Raw genomic sequence first — 23007 nt, forward strand, 5'->3', positions numbered from 1 at the left:
TGGGTGGGTTGGGGGGAGAGAGTAGTTGGGTTGGGGGAGAGAGTGGGCGGGTTGGGGGGACAGAGTGGGTGGGTTGGGGGGAGAGAGTAGTTGGGTTGGGGGAGAGAGTGGGCGGGTTGGGGGGACAGAGTGGGTGGGTTGGGGGGAGAGAGTAGTTGGGTTGGGGGAGAGAGTGGGCGGGTTGGGGGGACAGAGTGGGTGGGTTGGGGGGACAGAGTGTGTGGGTTGGGGGGGCGGAGAGTGGGCAGGTGGGAGCAAGGAACTGACCTCACTGAGAGCCCTTCATGACCTGCTTCTGTGAGAGTATAAAACTATGCCTCTAATTCTAATAAACCATCTTTATTCTTCCATGTTGCTTTTGAGCCTTGCCCACCCACAGGCATACTTTTGGTACAGCTGGGACATTTGGTTGTCTGCTCGGTTCACTTACTATGGGACCCACACGTGATGGTGCAGCTCCAGAATGTTTTCCCATCCTTCTGTCTTATCTCGTGTTTATTGTTGTCTGGTTGTAGTGCATTATTGTATTTCTCTTGTAAACTGTTTTGGGAGTTTCTGATTTTTCACACTCTAAATATGCCACAGAGAACATCTCTGTGTGTGTGGTGTTTTCCTTCTTTTGAATCGTTCCCTGGAGCTCTTCCTTGACTCTCTGTAAGGAATACCTCATGGCCCAGAGTGGGTCCTGTGCGCACAAGTTCTGTCTGAAAATCAGGACCCAGCAGTAACGTTCCTCAGTTGCCCACTCTGTTGGCTTTCTTTTTTTTTTTTTTTTTAATTTTTTTTTAACGTTTATTTATTTTTGAGACAGAGAGAGACAGAGCATGAACAGGGGAGGGGCAGAGAGAGAGGGAGACACAGAATCTGAAACAGGCTCCAGGCTCTGAGCCATCAGCCCAGAGCCCGACGCGGGGCTCGAACTCACGGACCGTGAGATCGTGACCTGAGCTGAAGTTGGACGCTTAACCGACTGAGCCACCCAGGCTTTCTATATTTTAAACAGTTATAAACATACTCTCTATATATCCTTTTGATACTTCTCTTTTTCATTCAGTGTATGGTTTCGGGATTTATCCAAGTTGATACACATGGGTCTTGTTCATGCACTTTGACTGCCGTGTAGGATTTCCTTATGGGCAGACCCGTTTCTCCATCGTCCTGCTAGAGGTGGCTGGCTTCTTCCCTTTTTGTCACCCCAGACCTCGCCGCAGTGAACGTCAGGTACGTGTCCGCGTGTACAGATGTGCTCGAGTTTCTCTAGGGCCCACGTGTGGACAGGCATCTCCTGGTCAGGAGTCCGCGCGTCTTTCCGAGGTCCGGTAAGCTCCTGCCCCGGGTGGGACTCCCTGCCCGCTCCACGTTCTCCCCAGCATTTGGTGCGCAGACTCCTTTTCCTGGTGTGGGTCCTGCTGTCTTTGTGTCAGGAGGTAGAACCTTGAGGGCCACTTTCGGAATAGGATAGGAGGGACACTTTGAGGGCAAACTTGAGTGTTCCTTAGCACCACCCTGAGTGTTCTGGTCACGATGAGACTTGGACCAGTGTTCCCCAGCATCTCCAGAATCCCTGTGGCAGAGCGCAGAGAGGAGGGTGCCTCCGGCTAGAGGTGGAGTACCCTTTTCCTGAGTCTCACCTCCACTGCTGCAGTGCTGTCTGAGATGGCACAGGGCCTGGAGGTGGGGCAGTGACCTGCCGTGTAACCTGGGGAGAGCCTGTTTCCCCTCCCTGGGCTTCAGTTTCCCTGTCTGAAACGTGAGGGTTGCATCAGTGACCCATGTGGCCTCTTGGCTCCACACACGTTGCCCTCCCACTTGTACTTTCGCGATTAGCAAAGTGGTCTCCACTTTCCTAGCCATGGGCCGCTAGGCCTGAGCCTCCGGCAGCTGAGTGGGGTGGAGGGTTCTGAGCGGAGGTTGGGGGCCTGCCGTTGCAGGGTGGCAGTGGCCTGGTGCTCCTTGGTGACCGGTCTTTTCCCTGTGGTGTGAATCCATCCCTTCAGTGAAGTGGTCTGTTTTCTCATACAGTTTGAGGGAAGATCCTTGGATCCCAGGGGCTTAGAGCCAAAGCAGATTAATACCAACAGAGGGGAAGCCAAGGGCTGCTGCTGGTCCTTGGGGGACACTCAGGAAAGCCAGAGCAAAGGAACGCTGCTTTCATGGTGATGAGCATGTTTAAGTTCCATATAGCTGCAATGTGGCTGCTCTGTGAAACCTTCACTGAGCCATACTTACTGCGAGTCCGATAGGTGCCAGCAGTGCCCCAGGACATTGAACCATGCTGGGTGTATCAATGAACAGAAGAGGCAGAACAAGTCAAATGTCTTTGTGGAACTCACATTCTGGCAGGAAGAGGATTAAATGAGCTAGTAACATTTGTCTACATTGCTGCCTGGACAGAGGCTCAAAAAGGGCTGGGTTTCATTTCATCTGTTTCTTGTTCCATGATAAGCAAATGAGGAAATTGTGCCATGTTCTAGGAGGTGAGTAAGTTACACAGTACATTAGCAGGATGAGAGGCCTCAGGAGTGTGGGGCAGTCATAATTTCTAGTTGATAGGCAGGGACACCGTCACTGAGAAGGTGGCATTTGAGCAGAGGCCTGAAGAAGTGGAGCTGGTCACACAGCCATGAGGAAGAGTGTAGGCCAGGGTGGCGGGTCACCTGGTGTGGCAGCGGGGGAGCAGCCTGGGGGCCCTACGGGAGGAACACAGAAGGGCCGGTGAGGATGCTGGCTTTGACTGGCGATGGGAGGGGCTGTGGCTGGGTTTTCAGTGGAGAAGAGCCACTCTGGCCACTGCGTGGAGGACACAACGAAGGGGAGACCCGTTACGAGGCTGGTGTCCTGGCCCAGAGGAGAGGACGGTGGCCTGAACAGGCACAAGCAGTGGGGTTGGGGGGAGTGCGGGATTCGGGACCCTCCAGGGAAAGGCTGCTTAGGGGCACGAGGGCCTCTACGCTAGACGTCATTCAGGCACGGCCTTGTGGCTTCCAGAAGGCTGGAAAGTCAGTGGGGCTCTGCCCCCAGTGAGGGAATACAAGAAGAAAGCTGGAGTGAGGGCAGTCCCCCTTGACTGGCAGGTTGCTCGCATTCTAGGATCAAAAAGGCCTGGGCTCAGATCTGGGCCTCAGCCATCCAGCAGGTGGCCTTGAACAGGCGACGTCCCCTTTATGGAGGGCACGGTCACGGCAAGGGTGGGATGAGCTCCTGTTTGTCCACGTTGCTGCTGACACACGTTTCGTCTCATTTCCTCGTGGTGCCACGATGTGCAGATGCCAGCGCCTGGCTGGCGGGTTAGAGGAGTGTGGTGCCCTGACGTGCCTGGGGTGGGGGCGGGGCTCTTGGCTGGATGTTGCAGGAGGGGTTGGTGGAGGGGCCCTGGAGGAGCCAGGAGATCCACTTCTGACGCCAGCCAGGCCGACCTTGGGGAAGGCAGGCGCTCAGGCTGTGAACGCCTCTGGGCTGTCGGTGCTGTGCTTGGCATTTTAAACACATCATCTCACCCACGAAAAGAGGTGATGCACACGGAGCAGTGTCTCCAGAGTCAGGTCATTGGAACGTTTCCTTCACGGTTTTTGCCCAAATCCCATAACTGCCTGCCGTGTTACCTACTTAATGTATATTTTAAACCGGCTCCTCCTCTTTACATCTTTTTCCTTTTCCTCTCTTTAGGTGTTATCTGTGAAATCATAGTTCTGAAGTGTTTTCGCTAATTTTCTAGTATTTTACATATCAAAATCAGTCTGTAAGTATTTAAGTGAGTAGTCTGCGTGCCCCTTAGAAGTATCTTTTGTACTCCCCTGCCCCCTTCCCTCCCACCCAAGGGGTTTGCCACATCTAGGGAAGCACTGGGCAAGGGGTTTCATGAAACCTAGGAAAGGTGGCCAATGGTGGAGGCCATCCTGGAGTCTGACTGGTCCGAGCTAGGAGGGTACCATAGATCCCTGCTTGGGCTCCAGCTGTGTCCCCTGCCAGAGAGCCCAGAGGGGAGTGGGGACCTCGTGGGGCAGGACCCCTGCCTGGGGCCACTTCCTGCCTGTCAGATTGAAGGTGGAGCTGGCTAAGTGTGTCCCTTTGGGTGCCACTCTTGGTAAGACTGCGGTGTTCTTTGGGAGGTCAAAAGTCATGGGAGATTACCACACAAACAGAACAGATGAAGGAATCTGGTGAAGAAGACCCAACTGGTCTACAGTTAGTGGACTTCTCGGTGAGTAGATAGACCAGACAGCACATCCTAAGACTTCACAGCACAATCCTGATGCTGTAGTTTCCTCTCTCCTATCTCTTCCATCCTTTGGCTGTTTTCCTTCTGTCTCCTACCTTCTCTTATCTTTTGAGGTGGAAAACATTATACTGTGGAAAATTGGCTCGTACTGCCAGAAAATTTAGCATTAAATGTGAAAAAAAAAACAAAAACAAAACAAAACCTCCTCTTTTGTAAAAGAGGTAAATTAAAGAATGATTATAACCACTATGTAGGGACTGCTTTAAAGAGATCACTAAATGTATTCTTTAGTGAGTGCTGGAAAAAGTGGGGAGTGACTAGGGCATTTGTTTTTGACTGCTAAGTGTTGACAGGAGGGAACTGGGGCCTGGAGGCCGGGTGGCAGGTGACAAGTGGCAAGGTGAAACTGGCTGGATGTATTGTGCTGTAGAAATTACAGATTTCTGGTTATGGAGCCCCTCAGCCGTGTCAAGAATATCTGGAAGGTTGAGAAGCCACGGTCTAATGTGACTATTAGGTGGTCATGAACACAGAGTCCAGAAGATGGCATTGACCTTTTTATTTTTATTTTTTTCATGCTTCCATTTTTCTTTTGGAACCACCTTATGGTTCATTCATAGCCATGGAGGAGTGTTTGGTCCACTCCTGTCTCTCTTCACTCCTCTCCATGTGTTCGCCTTCCAAGGATGTGGCTCTTTTCCAGTGGTTTGCTGTAGTTCCTTGGGGTCATCCTGGAAATTCCCTGGGAGGGCCCGGGTGTTTGAAGGTCTACAGAGCAGAGCACCTACAAGACACTCCAATCTTTTCCTTGTTATTGTCAACCTCACAATCTGTGTACATTGCTATGCTATAAGGTCTTTATCTCCTTACCTGCTTGCCAGAGACCCCCTTACCACTGGAGGTGAGGAGGACGTCACAGGGCAAAGGGTAAGACATGTTGGTGCAGCCACACTGGGCACACAGAAGGCACTGTGTCCAGTTCCTTATTCTGGGTTCTTCTCTCCTCCTGTCATGGTGGCCTGCTCTTCCTCGGGGCTGATGCTTGATTCCCTTGTTAGGGGCTCTTGAGTCAACAGAGAATTGAGGTTTGAAAGCAGGTAGGGGTTTACCTTTGACATTTACCCCCTCTCCATTACAGGCAAGAAAATAAAACATGGTGGAAACATGAGTGAGGAGAGATGGAGGAGCTGGAGAGTGACCTGGCACGTGTGTGAGACTGTATAGTCCTCTCCTCCCTACCCACCGGGGCACGTACCCACGGGTCCTCCAGCTGCACCTCAGGTGAAGAGGTTCGGGACCTCTTGCCACCTGGGTCTTCTCCTTTGGACATGCTCTGGGAGTTTGCCCACAGCCTTCCTGCAGTGTGATTTCCAGAGCTGAGCCGAGCCAGTACCCTGAGGCCATGTGATTGGCACTGAGTCCAGTGGGGCGCTGCTCACACTGTCTGAGGACCACCTGCAATACAATCACTTTGGGGCAGTTTCGAAATGATTCCTGAGCTTTCCTGCAAACTGACTCGTGGTATCTGGGGCGAGGACCCAGGAGTCTGCACACTGGAGTTGGAGAGCCTTGGATCCCCTCCTGATAGTGGGGCTGCCGCTTGCTGGTTGATGTTGTTCGGCCCTGAGTCACCTACTGTCCAGGGGTCTCTTCTGTAGGTGCTGGACCTGTGTCTCTTACAGCGTGTTTCCTCCTTGTCCCTCCTTCCCTAGCTGGATCGAGGTTTTGGGGAAATGGACTCTGCTGAAATGTTGGGAATCTTCTAGGAGTCCCAGCACGTTAACTGCAGATCTGGTTATCTGGAAACTTCCGATGGTGCAGTAAGTGTGGGGTGGAGATGAGGGTGGGGAGGGAGCCAGACACAATGTTGTGTAGCAACTGGACACCTTGTCGTGAGGATGGCAGGAGGGGCTGTAGCTTTTGAGCCGGTAGTAAAGTGGGTCATGAGAATGGATGTTGGGGATTCTTTGGAAATTAGATGAGCAGGCTTCTTTTTTCCTCTTCAGGTGTTTGTGCTTCTGCCTGGCAAAATTAAATTACATCCAGGACATCTTGTGGAAGTGATAAAAGTCACATTAGGGAGGGGCTGGAACTGGGCTCCCATAGCACTGGGGTGTAGCTCTTGGGGGGTGAGTTTGCCCACCCACTGCTGGGCATCGGTGCTGGTGGTGGCCTGAGTCCAGACGTAGGGGCCGAAGGCTTCCTTCCCAGTGCTCTGGGCAGCCCCTTGGGGCAAGCAGACACCCATTTGCTGTTCCTGCGGGACATGGATTCCGGCCTGTGGCAGGTGCACCAGGAATGTTAGATTTGGGTGGTTTCCCAGAGCTTTGTGTTGTCATTCTTCCCTCCAGCATCTCTTCTGGGGACAGTCTCTAGCTGAGCGTGGGGAGGCAATGTCGCCATCCTGTGGCACCGTGTCTGCGGCTGGAGGAGGTGCTGTTCTTCAGGCAGACCTTGCTTTGGTGTTTCCTGGAAGCCCGGTGTCTGTATGCAGAGCCAGCCGCTGTTACCTCGTTTCTTGGCTCCAGGATCACGGTGTGACGTGACTCCCAGTAGGGCATGCCAAGTGGTAAATGACTTTTCTCCACCAAGTTGCGCTAAGGCGTGGCATTGCTTTATGTCTTCCATGAACGATTAGGGGAGCAGTGACCTGGCTCTTCAGGCCTGTCTATGCCTGCAAGCCCGGGGCCAGGCTGGCAGAGACGTCGACCTCTGCTTGGCACCAGCCATCCTGTTTGCCTTGGTCTGCTCACGTTGGAAATGTCGAGAACATGTTGTGCGTGGTAGATACGAGGCAAGTTTCCCCTCTTCTCGCATTCCCAAATTGCCCTTTTCAAAAGAGTTGGGTGTTTCCAGAGTCTCTTGTATTACACAGTGCTCTCTCAATTACATGCTTTATTTGAACAATAAAGTACAGCTTGAGAACACCTTAGCCTGAAACAACCTCAGTCATTACTGAATTTAAGTGCTTCTAGAAGTCACTTGACAGAATTAATTAAAAATAAAAGGAGGCAAATATATTTAACACAGATTTAGTCATTATTCCTGGGGCTTTGATTTCATAATTACAAGTGTAGAATATTGATACGAGTGAGCCTTTAAGATCACTAATAAAAGGAAGATAGTAAGTGGCTAGAGATAGGTAATTATAGGCTGATAAAAAACCCAACTGCCTTGGTGATATGAACATGGATCCTTGTGGGTTGGGATACCATTTCCAATGACACCATCCCACGTAAAATCACAAGAAGCTGTATTCGACATCTTTTTTTTTTTTTTAACGTTTATTTATTATTGAGAGACACAGATCATGAGCAGGGGAGGGGTAGAGAGAGGGGGAGACACAGAATCTGAAGTAGGCTCCAGGCTCTGAGCTGTCAGCACAGAGCCCGACGTGGGGATCAAACTCATAAACCGCGAGATCATGACCTGAGCGGAAGTTGGTTGCTTAACTGACTGAGCCACCCGGGCACCCGTGTATTCAACATCTTAAATGGATGACAAGAATGATGTGTTCTGGAAAATGGCTCTGGATGACTCAACTCAGGTTGATAAAGGCACGAATATTGAGGCCCATGAAAAGCTTAAAGAAATCATTTTGTAAGTTGGGTGTGGGAAAAACAGTATTTTATAAGTAATGGGATTTTAATTTTAAGTGTGTATATATAAATAAATCAATAAAAGTTACAAATAGTGATTGACTTTTTAATCTTTTTTTTTTTAATTTTTTTTTTTTTAACGTTTACTTATTTTTGAGACAGAGAGAGACAGAGCATGAACAGGGGAGGGGCAGAGAGAGAGAGGGAGAAACAGAATCTGAAATAGGCTTCAGGCTCTGAGCGGTCAGCACAGAGCCTGATGCGGGGCTTGAACTCACGGACCGTGAGATCATGACCTGAGCCGAAGTTGGATGCTTAACCGACCGAGCCACCCAGGCGCCCCTGACTTTTTAATCTAAATTCCCCCAAACTATCGAGTCAAGTTTGTGCAGTCCATTGTTTGAGATCTCATTGGCCAATTGCCTTCAATATAGGAGTCACTTTATATTCCTCCTGGTTTTCTAGGTTGTATGGTGATTCTTCCCACAGCTCCTGAGGTTGGGGATTTTAAGGAAGAGAGGAAGGGGGACATTTTTTCTGCCCCTCTCCCTCGGTTCACCCTTGCCTCACTGCACCCCTCTTGCCTCACTGCACCGCGCCCCCCGCCGCCCCCCCGGTGCCAGGCACCAGACCCAGGGCTGGACTGGGGACTTTAGAGTGTGCCAGACCCTGTCCCTGCCCTTGGAAGATCACAGTTTGCAAACTGGTTTTAGACCCTGGTAGGCCTGTGTGTTTTGATTCACACTTGTAGTGTCTGTGGTTTGCTTCTTGCTACGTGTCCATGGAACATATTAATTTGTCTTTAAGTGGATTTATTATATGAAATATTCACTGGAGCGGGCTGCTTCACTGTGCAGCATTTGGAACAATGTGCTGAGTACAGTTTGTCCTCATAAATCTATTAATGCTGATAGGAGGTAATTGTCTCCCGTGAAGCTTTGGGGTGAAGTGGGGGCCCGGGGAGGGGGAAGAAGCTGGCTGCTGAAACCTGTCTCTCCCAGCCTAGCTCTGGCAGGCTCTCCTCTGCGCGTGTATGTGTGTGTGTGTTTGGTTGTATATATCCGTTCTCTGTCTTCCTTTTTAATGAATACAGAGGCTTCCATTTCTGAGAGAGCCCTCTTGTCAGCCTCTAGCTTCTTGTCAAATTCCTCCTTCCAGCCATGGTTTGGAGGTGTAATGAGGCTCCGAGGGAAAAGCTGGCTTATGAGTTAAGACTGATCTGCGAGGAGAGGGGATTCAGGGGACCGAGGATGTGGACAGGGGGCAGAATGCTGATACTTAGGAGTAAGTGCAGTGTAGCAGCCCCTGAGCTAGGTGCTTTATCTACTTGTCCCAGGCAGTCCTAAAAGCCATCCTAGGAGGTAGGTGTTATTATTTCCATATAACAGATATTCTGTTATCCATATTCTGTATCATCTCAGGTTGGTTTAGGGCCTTCATTACTAAATTAGTAAGTTCATTTAGTTTGACAAACCTCTGTGATGGCCTGTCCTGTGGCTAGGGGCTTGGCACGGGGCACAGAGCAGTCATAGCCTCTGGCCCCAGCCCCTCATCTACCAGACACAGAAGCGGAGACCTGTAGAAGAGTCAGATGGGGAAGTGGAACCCCTCTCTGTGTGATAGAGAGTGCAGAGAAGGGCGTGATGAATCGTGGGAGGCTGAGCCAAGGCCAGAGCTGATGTCTGATCAAGGTTGGGAGACTGGGTAAGAGTTTACTGGACACATGGGGGCTGGGAAGAGTTCCAGATATACAAGGTTGCAGATATACAAGGATGTAGGACATGGTGGGGACAGCCTGGTTCAGTTCTGCCCAGTCTCCAGAGGAGGGAGGGTGTCATGGGCATCCAGAATCACCAGTGCAGGATCTCTGATGCCTTGCTGAGGAGTTAGACAGTAACCGATGGCAGTGAGCCACTGGAGGTTTTGAAGCTGAGGAGAGAGGAAAGTGAATTTGGGTATTTGGAAAGTTGCTCGAGAGGCACAATAGAGGCTGGTTTGGAGGGGACAAGGCAGGAGGTGGGGAAACCTAGGGTCTGTGGTTGCTCATGCAGCCTGGAAGTCATGGGTGGGGTGAGGGGAGCGCGGGGGTGCTGGTGTAGGAGGTGAAAGGCATCATTTGCCATCTGTGTCGGGGAACAGCAGAACTGGTCAGGATTCCCCATCTCAGGTTGAGAAGTCATGAAGAAGAAAAAGGAGCCAGGAAAAGGATAAAGGAAAATAGCTCATTAGGGGAGAAACGTGAATACATTTTTAAAAGACTTGCAAAGAGATACAGGAATGACGAAGCTAACACAATCTGAAAGTGTTTCTAAGTTTAATGGTGTTCCGAGATTTAAGCAGACTTACAGACAAAAGCAAACACTTAAGGGAGTTAAGACGAAAACAGGTTTCTGGCCCAGAGCTCAACCTAAAGTAGGGAGAAGGGGACAGGGAGGTTCGCCGACTACCGCAGGGCCATGAGAGGTGGTTATTGTAGCCATCTGGCACCTGAAGGCTCTGGAGATGCAGGCTGGGCAGGTGACAAACTGAGCCTGGGAGAGCAAAGGGAGGGGCAGAGGTAGTTGACGGGATGGAGCCCACCCACTTGAGGACTTCTGGGGCACCACCCACACCTTTTCTCCTCCTGTCTTTTCTCCTGCTGGCAGAGCTGCTGACCAGGTGAGTGAGCCAGTCGGGGGACTCGCCGGGCCTCTCCTTCAGCTCTTGGTGCCCTGGAGTCGGTATAGGGGTGGCTGAGTGGCAAGTGGCAACCCGGCAGGCTTGTCCTGTCTTATTACCGGGGAAAAGGGGCCTTCAGCAGATCTCTTGTGAGGGCTGAGGAGAGAGGAGGAGGAGCATCCAGGCTTCTGGCCTGGGCCGCATTGAGTGCTACTGGCATGCGGTGAAGTCTTCTATGGGTTGGGGAACACACGGAGCAACAGGGAGACTGTGCAAGGCCTGTGTGAGCGGAGTGTGTGGTAATTTGGTAGCTTGTGTGAGGCTGGGCTACAGGTGGGACGGATTTATAATCTGGAATGATGTCAAACAAGGAAAAGCCAACTCCTTAGGGCCCCGTCACGCTGATGCCATCACTGTTGAGACAAAGGATGCATTTATAGTGGAAAGATCGTGAAACTTGGTGGAATCTAGAGACCAGATTCAGAGTTCAAGTTCTGCCCTGCCACTTAGTAGCTATGTGACCTTGGGCAAGTGTCCCCTCTCTGAACATCTTCTTTCTCATTTTTAACTACAATAATTTGTAATTATAATAGAGCTATAATAGTGACATCTGCCTCGCTGAAGTTCTGGGTTGTCACAGGCATTGCTGTGTGTGCTCCATAAATTGCAGAGCTCGGGTCAGCAGCTGGTGACCTTTCTAGACCCTAAGAAAGCAGTGCCTGGTTATTCCTTGTACCTCTTACTGTGCCTCCAAAGTGTCGGGGACCCTTAGGAAATGCTGGTCGCATTTATGGATGAGTCTGCTGCAGCACTAGGCATTTCCCGGGGCCGTTTTCCAGTGGCCCTGTCCCCATTCACACTGTGGGACAAGGGAGGTAGAGCATCCAACACCTGTAGTGGCCACCGGTGGCGGCAAAGCCCAGACTCCCTGCGGGTCCGGGATCTCGGGACCGGACGTTTTAACACAGGCTCCAGTTTCAGGGTGGCCCAGCTTGGAGTTCAGAAGCAGAGATCAGACTGGGGACAGCTCCCACTCCTCTACTGCGTGCCCCCCAACATGCATGCCTGCACAACTCTGACATGTGGTGTCCCGATCCTCACAGCTAACTCTTTGCCGACTGGCCGTCATTCCTCGTTTTCTTTTTATTTTTTTATTTAAAAAAAAAAATTTTTTTTTTTACGTTTTATTTATTTTTGAGACAGAGAGAGACAGAGCATGAACGGGGGAGGGGCAGAGAGAGAGAGGGAGACACAGAATCGGAAGCAGGCTCCAGGCTCTGAGCCATCAGCCCAGAGCCCGATGTGGGGCTCGAACTCACAGACCGTAAGATCGTGACCTGAGCCGAAGTCGGCCGCTTAACCGACTGAGCCACCCAGGCGCCCCTCATTCCTCGTTTTCTTAACTTTCGCTTGGGACGCCCTGCTCGTGGCCCCTGGAGGGGAAGCAGCGCGTGCTGGGTGTCTACAGCCAGTTTGCTCACTCCTGTGGTTTCCTCGTGTCCTGCCGCAGGTTGTCTTCCATGATGTCGGCGTGCTGACGGACAAGCTCTTCCCGGTGGTGGAGGCCATGCAGAAGCACTTCAGTGCTGGCTCAGGGACCTACTACAGCGACTCTATCTTCTTCCTGTCGGTTGCCATGCATCAGATTATGCCCAAAGGTAACTTGGACTGCAGGGCAGCAGCCCTGGGTTTTGACTTTTGAGTCTATTCCCCTGGCTCCAGTGCTTCTCCAGTTTCAGAGAGGAGAGCTCCGCTGAGGCATGAGGGAGAAGACAAGGGTGCCAGGCACGCCTTTTGTGTGAGAGAGCTTCCTGCCCAGAGACTCAAGGGCAGGGCCTTGGGTTGCACAGATGCTGCGGCCCATTCACGAGGACAGTGGGAGTTGTGCGGTGTAGTATCCCCAGACTCAGGCAGGACATCGGGCTCCAGGCCTGACTCTCTCCCTGCACACACTCTCTCCTCTGGGACTATGTTTGTTCATCTGTAAAATGGCAGGTTGGACTGGAGAATCCTCCATCCAAATCTGTGATCCTGTTCTCTCTAGTTTTTACCTGTACTTATCTGACTTTAAAATATCCAGTCTTGGGGCTCAGTCGGTTGGGCCTCCTACTTCAGCTCAGGTCGTTAACTCACGGTTTGTGGGTTGGAACCCTGCGTCAGGCCCTGTGGTGACAGCTCAGAGCCTGGAGCCTGCTTCGGATTCTGTGTCTCCCTCTCTCTCTATTCCTCCCCTGCTTTCACTCTCTCTCTCTGTCTCTTTCTCGAAAATAAACATTTAAAAAAATTAAAAAAAAATCCAATCTAGATGTGAGAGGTGCAAATTATAACTAAGATTTTTCTGAAACTTCGATGCACAATCAAAGGATTTTCTGGGCTTTGGTCCCTCTGGGGCAGAAGAGATTGATTGTCTGGTCTGTGATAGGTTGGGCTTGTGTGGAAATACTGGCAGGTCTGGTCATCCTTGGATTAGAACCCTTGGAGGGTTCTTGTTGGTGGAGTGTCCCAGGCTGCTGGGTTCTCCTCCTCCCAGTGGTCCCTGATTGATTCTGGAGCCCTGAATATTCCCTCCAGTTTCTGGGCTGGTGAACCGTGGCCTGAGGTTTTTGGGATGGGGAGAGGAGTTCCTGGTTCTTGGGGTAGCTGCGGCCTGATCTGTGACTGGATTGGTTTCCAACAATCAGACCAGACAGAACCTGATCCCCCAGGGGACAGCCAGGCCATTTGGTGGAGGCCCGCTGCTCTGGCCCAGCAAACCAGATGTGAAGGCAGGGTCAGGAGCCACCAGTGTTTGAAGGGGCCTGTTGGCCAGGGGCTCAGGAGTTGCAGGTTGAAGCTGGGTTCCCCTTGGCAGTGTGGTGTCCTTGGACTCCACAGGCAGTTCTAGCCCACCCACTGTGGCTGTGACTTTGTCTCCACAAGGCAAATCCCTGCACACACAGAGGCCTCTGAGTGTTCTCTTAGCTGGAAGGCAAGGCTCAGGAAGCGTCACTGAGCAAGAGTCTGATGGAGACAGGAGGGCGTGGAGGAAGAGGTAACATTTGTAATTCTTTGCAGAAGCCAGTGCAGCTCTGTGAGCCCACCGAGTCCTCCCACCCACCCTGTGCTGTCATAGCTGGGAGACCGAGGAGTTGACTTGCCCAGGGTTAGACAGCCATTTAAGTGGCAGAGCTGGGATTTGGGCCCCGGTCAGTCTGACTTGGAGGGCTGCTTCTCCAGATAGCAGCTCCTTCTATCGCATCCCTCTGGGCAGGACCAGTGCTGGTGCTGTGGGTGATGCACATGGGAGGAAGGTGTGGTTCCTGCTGTCCTGGATTCTGGGAGGACACAGACATAAGTGCTAGTCCAGCCCTGCCACCAGCCACTTGTGTGCCTTTGCTGAGCCACTTTGCCTCTCTAGGCCTTAGGCTCCCCACCTGCAAAATGAGGGGGCTGATCTGGTGAGCTCTTACGGCTTGCATTCAGAGGAGTCCATGCTTACAGGCATCCCCCTGTGGGTTTCTGCGGTTCTGGGAGGCTGAGGGCAGAGGAGTTCTACCCTAGCCTACCTCTCTCTTCTACCTCCACAGTCCATCCTGATTACTGCATAGATGAAGCTTTGGAGCAGGATCCTGTTTGGTAAAGGATTCCGTGATTAAACTAATTTGAAATGTCTTGGCTAGATGGGCCGTTAGGGCCTGGCTCCAGCCCTTTTGTCCTGCATGTGTGATTGGCTCAGCGAAATGCTGTGAGGGAAGAACTGACAAAGGACAGCAGGAGATCTGGGAGGAGGCCTGCCTGACTTTCCCCTCCCTCCATCCCATCCCCCACACCCCCACTCCCTCATCAGCTGGTAGGTCACTACCCAGCATGTGCTGAACTCTAGGCCAGGTCATGCTGTGGGCCACCCAGAGGTAGGGGAAACACAGCTCCTTGGGGATGGTCAAAGCAACGCTAGATGTGCCTCACAGCGCTAGGCAGGACCAGGGAGATGAGGAGAGTTTGGGAGCCCCAGGCTGCCACCCCTCTGCTCTCTGACTTGGCCCTGCCCTAAAGCCTGGCCTTGCCCAGGGGGGCGATGTCTGCAGGGACAAGGCTGTGGCCAGAGCTTTGCTGTGTCTGCAATAGATCAGATTTCAGTTTCCGTCCAAGTGGGATCGCGCCTCTGAGGGGCCGGTGTCAGGTGGAGAAGGAGTTGATGTGCCCAAACAGGGAGTCCCTTCTTTAGGTGGATGGTAGTGTGTTGCCAGAGATTCACTTTTACATCTGCCCAGAGTCCACTTCCTAAGAAGAGAGTTACTGGGAGTTACTAAAATCTGATAGTCGTAGAACGGAATGAGCAGTCTTGGGAGTTCCTGCGGAGTCCGGGCGTCTCTGCTGAGCAGTCTGGCTGCCGCACAGCACTTGGCAGTGTCGCGGAACCCCTGCCGGCCAGATCCTTCGGCACATCCTGCAATTTTTGGAAGGATGCTTTGTTTTCCAGCACCGTTAGTGCTGTCTTGAGTTTGTCATGGCTCCTTATTGCTGCCTTTTTGAAATTCGTTTTTTTTTTTTTTTTTTTTTTAATCATAGAAATTACTGCTGTTTTGTGCTTTGTTGTTGGTTTTGTTCTTGTGTAATTAGTGCATTTTGGCTACTTTGGCTATTTTGTTTCTTTCACAGAGTTCTTTTTCCTCTGGGATAATGAGAAAGGGAGTGCGGTGGATCATAAGCACTTGGCCCCACCCAGGAAGGCTGGGTCAGAAAAGCTGTGTTCTTCTGAGTTCTGTCTCAGGAGGTCCTGTCTGGTGCTTGCCCTAGACATGCGGGTTATTTCTCTGTGTTGAAGCCTCTCGTCACCCTCCCCTTCCTGGAGCCTAAGGGTCACCCTTTTGTTCCTGAGCTACCTTTAAAATATGTTTACTTCTTTTTCTAGTTTAAAAGAAACTAGTTTCTTTTATTCATATTCTTTTATTCTTTTATTCATAAAAGAATACCTGAAAACTACATTAAAATAGAAAAAGTTACCCATTTACTACATAAACAGACTATCTTCTAATATTTTCCCAACATGTAGCTTTTTATATATTTTTTTAATGTTTATTTATTTTTGAGAGAGAAAGAGACAGAACATGAGCGGGGTAGGGGCAGAGAGAGAGAGGGAGACACAGACTCCAAAACAGGCTCCAGCCTCCAAGCTGTCAGCACAGAGCCCGACCTGGGGCTCGAACTCATGAACTGTGAGATCCAGACCTGAGCTGAAGTTGGATGCTCAACTGACTGAGCCACGTAAGTGCTCCAGCACATAGCTTTTTAAAAACTTAGGCAAAGTGGGAGTTATGCATATATTTCAAACATTCTCAGTCTTTTTGTACATATCAAAATGTGCAATTGAACATTTAAACTCAAAAAATGTAAGAAATGGTACAAGTGTAGCTGTATTGTGACATTTTCAATTACGTCACTCATCACTATTATCTGTGTAATCATAGTCTTTGAAAAAATTTTTGAATGGCTCCATTGAGTAGGTGAAACTTCGTTTACTTTATCATTTCCCTGTTCTCAGCTACCTGACACTTTCTATTTTTTTCTACAATCACAAATTACACTGTGATTAATATACACATACATAAAGATTATTTTCTCTAATTAGGATTATTTCCTTATGATCACTCCCCATGGGTGGAGTTACTGGGCCAAAGGTGATCCTTACAAAGCCAGCCTGTGTCAACTACCCCCTGCCCCATGTCATCAGCCTGTACATATGAGGGTCTGCATGGTTTTCTATGCCCATTGATGTCTGCCCTCTCAGAGGGACCTCGGGTAGCTGCATACCAACAGGACAGGAAGCAAGGAACTGAGGTCAGGGCACTGCTCTGAGTTGTAGGGTAAGTTGGGCCTCTTAGCCTGGGTTCTGGTGACCGCCCCATGCTTATTCTCATGGTCAGACCTGAATGTCCAGCCTCTTGCACCCCTGCAGCCCCATAAAGCTTACGAAACCTGGTTTCCTCACTGCAGCCTTGTGCAGAGGCCCTGGCTGGGTGGGGTGCATTTAACCCCACGTGTTTTTGCTCTGATTGTCCGCCTTTGGAGCAGTACCCCCCCAGACCGTGTCTGCAGAGCGAGGACTGAGGCGCCCTGCTAGCAGAACGTGCTGGCTCTGATTTAGGTCAGAGCTGGTCTCCCTTTCCGTTGCCTGTTGGAGGGGTCACGTGTGGCTGGCTGGCCGGTCCTGCCACTGACCTGCAGCCTCCCTCCGCTCCTCAATCACACCCACAGGGCTTTTATCTGTTGGTAGGTTTGTCACCATTGGAAACATCTTTATGCAATGGAAAAGAAAACAGTTTTTACCCAGCTGGAGCTACAGGGAGTGAAGAATAGGTCCTCGGGGACTGCCGGCTTCCCTCCCCTGTGTCACATGGCTCCGAGGAGCTGCTGGCTCCAGCTGAGCAACATGGGCCATAAAAACAGGCGTCACTGAGGCTGAGCCACGATGCCTGGTCCGTGGTTGTGGTGTTCTCCCTGGGCAGGGAGGGCGGGTGCCCAGACAATCAGCAGTGTGTAAGGCTGGCCAGAGGCCCCAGGAGTCTCTCTTGGAAGGCTCTCCTGTCCTGTGCTTAATCCTTTGCCAGTAGATATTCTTTGCCAAGGGTCTAGTGTGTGCGTGATGCGGTGCTGGCCACTCTGGGTGTCTCGGATATGTTTGCCAGGTTGCCGCTTCATGGGTTCATGGCAGTGGGGTGGGTGGCGTGGTCCGGCAGTTAGGGTGGGATGTGAAGAAAACCACAAGGGAGAGCCACACAGTGCTGAGGGTTTCAGAAAAGGATGAGTCTCAGGCATTTGGCATGAAAGAGGAGAGCTTTGTGGAGGAGGTGATCCTTGAGTTGGACTTTGAAGGGTGGGTAAAGGTTCGTTGTTTGAAATGGGTAGCAAGCAGCTGAGGCAACTGGGAAGTTACGGCGTGTGTTTGGGAAATAGCGCCCTGCCTGTTGTGATGAACATATCAGAGCACATGCTGGAAAGTAGTGGGAGAGAAGATGGGCGAAGAAATGTTGGCATGTGTCATGGAGGTTTGGATGCCAGGCTGAGGGGCTGGCCCTTATCCATAGGAGACAGGGTCTTTGTGGGCATTTTTGACTTGGAGGTACCTGACCAGACTTGTGCTTTAGGAAGGCTGATGTGTCTGAGATGGGGAGTGGATCACTGGGCATTATGGATGGGCCGTGAGAGACCCGCGGGTGGACTCCCTGGCCTCAAGCAGCAGCTCATCTAGAGCGTGCCTTTGTATATGTGAGTGTGCACCATGCCTACGTGTACCGAGCATGTACACATATGGAAGGCAAGACCTGGCAGGCATCCCCCGCCTGTGCATAGCCCCTCCCCCCTTTCCACGAGAGTCCCAGGGCTACAGAGGTTATTATGGTGGCATTACGCTGGCTACTGTGGGAAGTTATGACCTAACTTGCAGCTTTTAGCAGCTCTGTGGGGCCAGAACAAGAGGATGTAGAATTATGAGAGTAGGCAGAGCAAATAGCCTTCCATTTGGAGCTCCAATTAGGGGTCGTAAACTCCTGCCAAATCATGCAGTTATTCCTGTCATGGAACCACTTGCCTGCCAGTCCTTTTCACTTTAGTGTGAATTAGCCCCATCTGATTGCTTTCCTCTGCGCACTGAATTGAGATAGATGCTCCAAGGGAATGAGATGAATAATATATTTGTTGAATATATAAATGAGGTTGACGGAAAGGTGCAAGGGAAGAAGAAAAGGTATTTTGGAGCCTTGTATGCTCCTCAGCCTTTTGGAGGTAGGCTCAGGCTTATGTTGACAAACCCCTGAGTCCAGGCAGAAAGAAGTGGGGAGGAGGGAGACCAACTGTCTCATTCAGACCTTGGTGAGATCTCAGCCCTGGAAAGGTCACAAAACTCTGTTTTTCTCCTAGGCCTCATGTTCTTTCCCCTAGGGGCCCTGGAGCCCAGGCCTGAGCAATAGCGCTCTGCTTTAGCCATGCTGTGCCTCTACTTGGACTCTGTAGACTAGCCTGGGCCCTTGGCCCTTTTTAACCCTGGTTTCTGTTCGAGTAGGGAGTATAAAAAATTCCAGTTGATTGATTTTCTGACGAGCTTTGGACAAAACCAGCTCCATATGACATAGATGGTTTACACATCTTGGGTCCTAGTGGAGCCTGGGGCCACTGCTCCCTTGGGTCTTTGCCCCCTTTCTGCTGGTTTGCCTCCTAGCAGGTTGAGGCATGGAGAACTCTCCTGACTTGGTCTGTGGTGCAGATTGGCATCTTTGGGGTCAGGGTTCCTACAGGCGTTGGCTGTAGTGTCTAGACTTCAGCAGCACTGGTGTCTGGACTTCTCTATGTGCCTGGGAAGAGTCAGGTGGGGTCATCCTTGGGGCATGAGGACCGGCGCTCTGACTGGCTCTGTTTAGGGCACACTGAGGAGGGGGCATCTGAGGTGAGGAAGAGGGTGTCTCTGCCTGTCTGTGCACAAAACACCCCTCAGTTGCAACGCCCCCATCTTTATAAAGGGTGTTCATGTCCACCTGAAGGGAATTGAGGCACAGAGAGAGGGAGAGACTTTCCAGGGTCACAGTGGCTACCCGAGCAAGGGCAGGACAGGCTCCCTGACTCCCAGCCAGTGCTGTCTACAGTCCACGGTTCCCACCCCCATGTGCACCGAGGGCATCCCTGCACTTCCCTGGCTCAGGCTAGATGCTGGCCCATCTGTGTTCATGTTTCCAGGCTTCCCATTCAGGCCTGGCCTCTGAGGCATTTGTGGAAGCTTCTCTCTGTTGGCCTGTGGGTCCATCAACCAAAAACCGAGGGCCGGATCTGCCCCTAGCCCTGTGCTGGCACTTTGGGGGGACCTAGCCCTGTGCCTGGGGCTTTGGGGTGAGTAGAGAATACTCAGTTTTGCCTCAAGTGAGGCTAAGCTCGATCAAAGTGAGAAGCCAGATGTAAGCCACACAGTTCAGGAGAAATAGCAGAGCTTTTGCCCTCATTGTGAGGAGGGGCTAGTGGGCAGAGTGGAGGCATCAGAGCTCAGCTGCCCCACCTCGTACCCCTCTCCCGCCTGGCTTACCTCATCTGTGAAGTGTGGATGCCCTATCAGTGCCCCTAAGGCAGTGATTCCTAGGCTAGGCCATCTAGAAACACCTCCAGCTGTCCTGGTCGCCAACGACTATCTCCCCCACTTGCCGGCAGGAGAAACCCGGTGCCTAGTTAGGTGGAGAGGACTGTGCGGGGTGGGGTGCACCATGCCTACGTGTATCGAGCATATACACATATGGAAGGCAAGACCTGGCAGGCATCCCCCACCTGTGCGTAGCCCCTCCCCCCTTTCCACAAGAGTCCCAGGGCTACAGAGGTTATTACGGTGGCATTACGCTGGCTACTGTGGGAAGTTATGACCTAACCCCAGAGGTGGTCCGGCCAGTTGTCATCTCAGAGCTGGAGCGGGACATCACATTGTCCCGTTGCTGTGTGACACACATACCACAGGGGTTATGTCTGCCCCTGGATAATGAATGACACTGGGTTGCAGGGAGCAGGGATTGTTGAACGGTCGAGCAGATCCGTTACCTGTCTAGCCCCCCAACAGTTCCGTGCGTGAGCAGGAGTCAAATGTGTGAGTTTTGCAAATGGACAACATGAAGCCCAGAGAGGGGAGGTCATTAGAGCAAAGTCACCTAGTGACTGAGAGATTAGGATGTAGGCTGTCCAACTCCACTTCTCTCCTGGCCTCAGTTTCCCCAGCTAGTAATGCAGGTATTGGACTCCATCATCTCCTCTGTCCTCCCGAGCCAGGTATCCTGCGTATTGCTGGGGCACATGCTCCTCTGAATACATAACAGGAGCACGCTGGCCCTGTAGGTTGTGTGTGTTTTCTGAAGTTCCAGAGTTTTCAGTTTTGTGTCCACCCTTCTAGATATCTTCATGCGTGTGCGCACATGTGTGTGCTTTTGTGCATATCTTCACCCTGACTTCATAGAGGCCCCTTTGGCCCTTGGCACTTTGGGCCTTTGTATATCCTTTACATCTGTATCACTGTTTTTATCCAAGTGCTGGATTGTTTTCAAAAGTTTTAGATTTATAGAAAAATTACGAAGATAGAATAGAGAGTTGGTATATATTCCATACCCGGTTTCCCCTATTATTAACATAATATCTTAATATGGGACATTGATTGTAGTTAATAAACCAATATCGATATGCTGTTATTAACTAAAGCCCACACTTTATTCAGTTTTCCTTAGATTTAACCTCATGTCCTTTCCTGTTCCGGGATCCCATCCAGGATACCATATCACATTCAGTCGTCACGTCTCCTTAGACTTCCCTTGGAGGTGGAATTTTCTCCCAACTTGCCTCATTGTTTTTGATGACCTTAACAGTTTTGAGGAGTACTGGTCAGATATTTTATAAGCGTCCCTCAGTTGGGATTTCTCTGATGTTTTTCTCATCATTAGACTGGAGTTACGGGTTTGGGGGAAGAACAACATAGCGGTAAAGTGGCATTTTTCACCCCATTGTATTAGTGACACATCGCAGCATATCACGGGTACGTGGTTGATTATTGTTGATGTTGGCCTTGATCTCCTGGCTGAGCTAGTGTTGGTTAGATTTCTCCACTGTAAAGTTCCTCTCATTTCCCCCTGCCCATGCTTACAGACTATGAATGGCCACTTTTCAAAGCGTGTGTGTCCATTGCCCAGACCCCATCCTGCACATCCTGCTGGTGACGTCGGCCTCCTCACGATGCCGGCCGTGGTCTGTGGGAGCCCAGAGATTCTGAAAGACTGCTTCACCATTCCCGAGGGTAGGCCCCATTCCACTGTGTTGTCAAGGGATGACCCTGTGAGAACTTTCTTGACTTCCAGTGTCACTGTTTGCAGGGAACGCTGTGCCAGGCAGGTCTGAAACAGGCTGAAGGGGAGTTGGCACATCACAGAGAAAAGGAGTGCGGGCTGAGGGTCAGAGCGAGGTGGGTGCAAACTGCTGCTCTGTGACCCACCAGATTCGCTACTGCTTAAAAGAAGCCATATGGTATAGTGGTTAAAAACATGGGCCAGGAGCCACTGTACCTGTGTTCCCAGCAGCCCCGTCACTGGCCTGTTGTGTGATTCTGGCCAAGTTGCCCAACCTGTCTCTGTCTTGGTTTTCTCCTCTATAAAATGGAGGTAACAGTTCACATCTCATGGGGCTGTTATGACAGTTAAGTGAGTTCGTATATGCAACGGGCTGAGAACAGTTAGCTTACCTTCTCTCTGGGTTTCGGTTTCTGTGTCTGTAAAATGGGGATGATTGCCAAGATGGTACCTGTCAACCCTTCGCACTGCGCCTGGCCCTTGGCGAGTGCCCAGTAGTCGCCGGCTGTTGGAGTGACCATGAGGAGTCATGCCTCCAAACACGGCACCAAGGGTGTGGGGCTGGAGTTACTCTCAGGCTTTTAGACCACACGCTTTTGCCTTCTAGAAAGAGCTTCTGATCTGGGGTATGGACATTTTCTGGATGACCCCGGACAAGTCACGTCACCTCTTGTCGCCCAGGTGAGGACTGCTGTGTCTGACTCGCCTTCCTCTCAGGGTTACTGTGAGCTGGACATTGAGTAATGCAGCTGAAAATGCTTCATCTCCCTCACCTTCTGGAAGACCTTTTCCACTGGTTCCCAGAACCTGGTTACCTGGAATCTGAATGGTCATAACACATTATTACCACCAGAGCCCCATCCTGTTCATGTTTCCTAAGATCTATGTGTGCAGAAAGACCAGGGAAGTGCAAGATGTTGCAAATTCCCTGAAAAGGTAAGGCTCAGGGCCTGAGCCTCCTCTGCCCCGGAGTCACCTTCATGAAGCTCAGTGACGCTTGCTGTAGTAGAAAAGAATGAAAAAGCTGGCGGGTTTTGATGTTTTTTTTAATGTTTGTTTGTTTGTTTGTTTGTTTGTTTATTTATTTATTTAAAAAGTATTTTTCAATGTTTATTTATTTTTGAGACAGAGACAGAGCATGAACCGGGGAGGGTCAGAGGGAGAGGGAGACACAGAATCTGAAACAGGCTCCAGACTCTGAGCTGTCAGCACAGAGCCCAACGCGGGTCTCGAACTCACGGACCGCAAGATCATGACCTGAGCCGAAGTTGGACACTCAACCGACTGAGCCACCCAGGCGCCCCTAATGTTTATTTATTTTTGAGAGAGAAGGGGGGAGAGAGAGAGAGAGAGGCGCAGAGAGTGAGGGAGACATAGAATCCGAAGGAGGCGCCAAGGTCTGAGCTGTTAGCACAGAGCCTGATGTCGGGCTCGAACTCACAGATCACAAGATAATGACCGGAGCTGAAGTCGACTGAACCATCCAGGTGCCCCAAAGCTGACTGGTTTGGGTTTTGAATCGGGGTTGGCTCAGACCTCCTAGCCCCCCTTTTTCTGGCATCATGGGTGCCATCGCCCCAAGTGTCCTTATTTCAGCAATCTGTGGCTGGGGCCTTGTCCTAAGGCTGGAGGCAGACAGCTGGACTCTTTTGAGGACAGTGTTGGGTCCACTTTGGGTCAGTGTCACTGGATAGGAAAG

General features: G+C 51.1%; 1 protein-coding gene across 1 annotated transcript in view; it reads left to right on the forward strand.

The window, feature by feature from the left end:
* The window catches only part of XXYLT1 (xyloside xylosyltransferase 1), a 175215-nt gene that overhangs the window by 23608 nt on the left and 128600 nt on the right, over window positions 1–23007 (forward strand). The window contains exon 2 of the mRNA XM_040484933.1: window positions 11987–12134. Within this exon, the coding sequence (XP_040340867.1) occupies window positions 11987–12134 (148 nt within the window). The remainder of the gene's footprint in view (window positions 1–11986; window positions 12135–23007) is intronic.

This window comes from Herpailurus yagouaroundi, unplaced genomic scaffold, assembly GCF_014898765.1.
Source record: "Herpailurus yagouaroundi ecotype Mexico unplaced genomic scaffold, PumYag 162, whole genome shotgun sequence".
Lineage (NCBI taxonomy): Eukaryota > Metazoa > Chordata > Mammalia > Carnivora > Felidae > Herpailurus > Herpailurus yagouaroundi.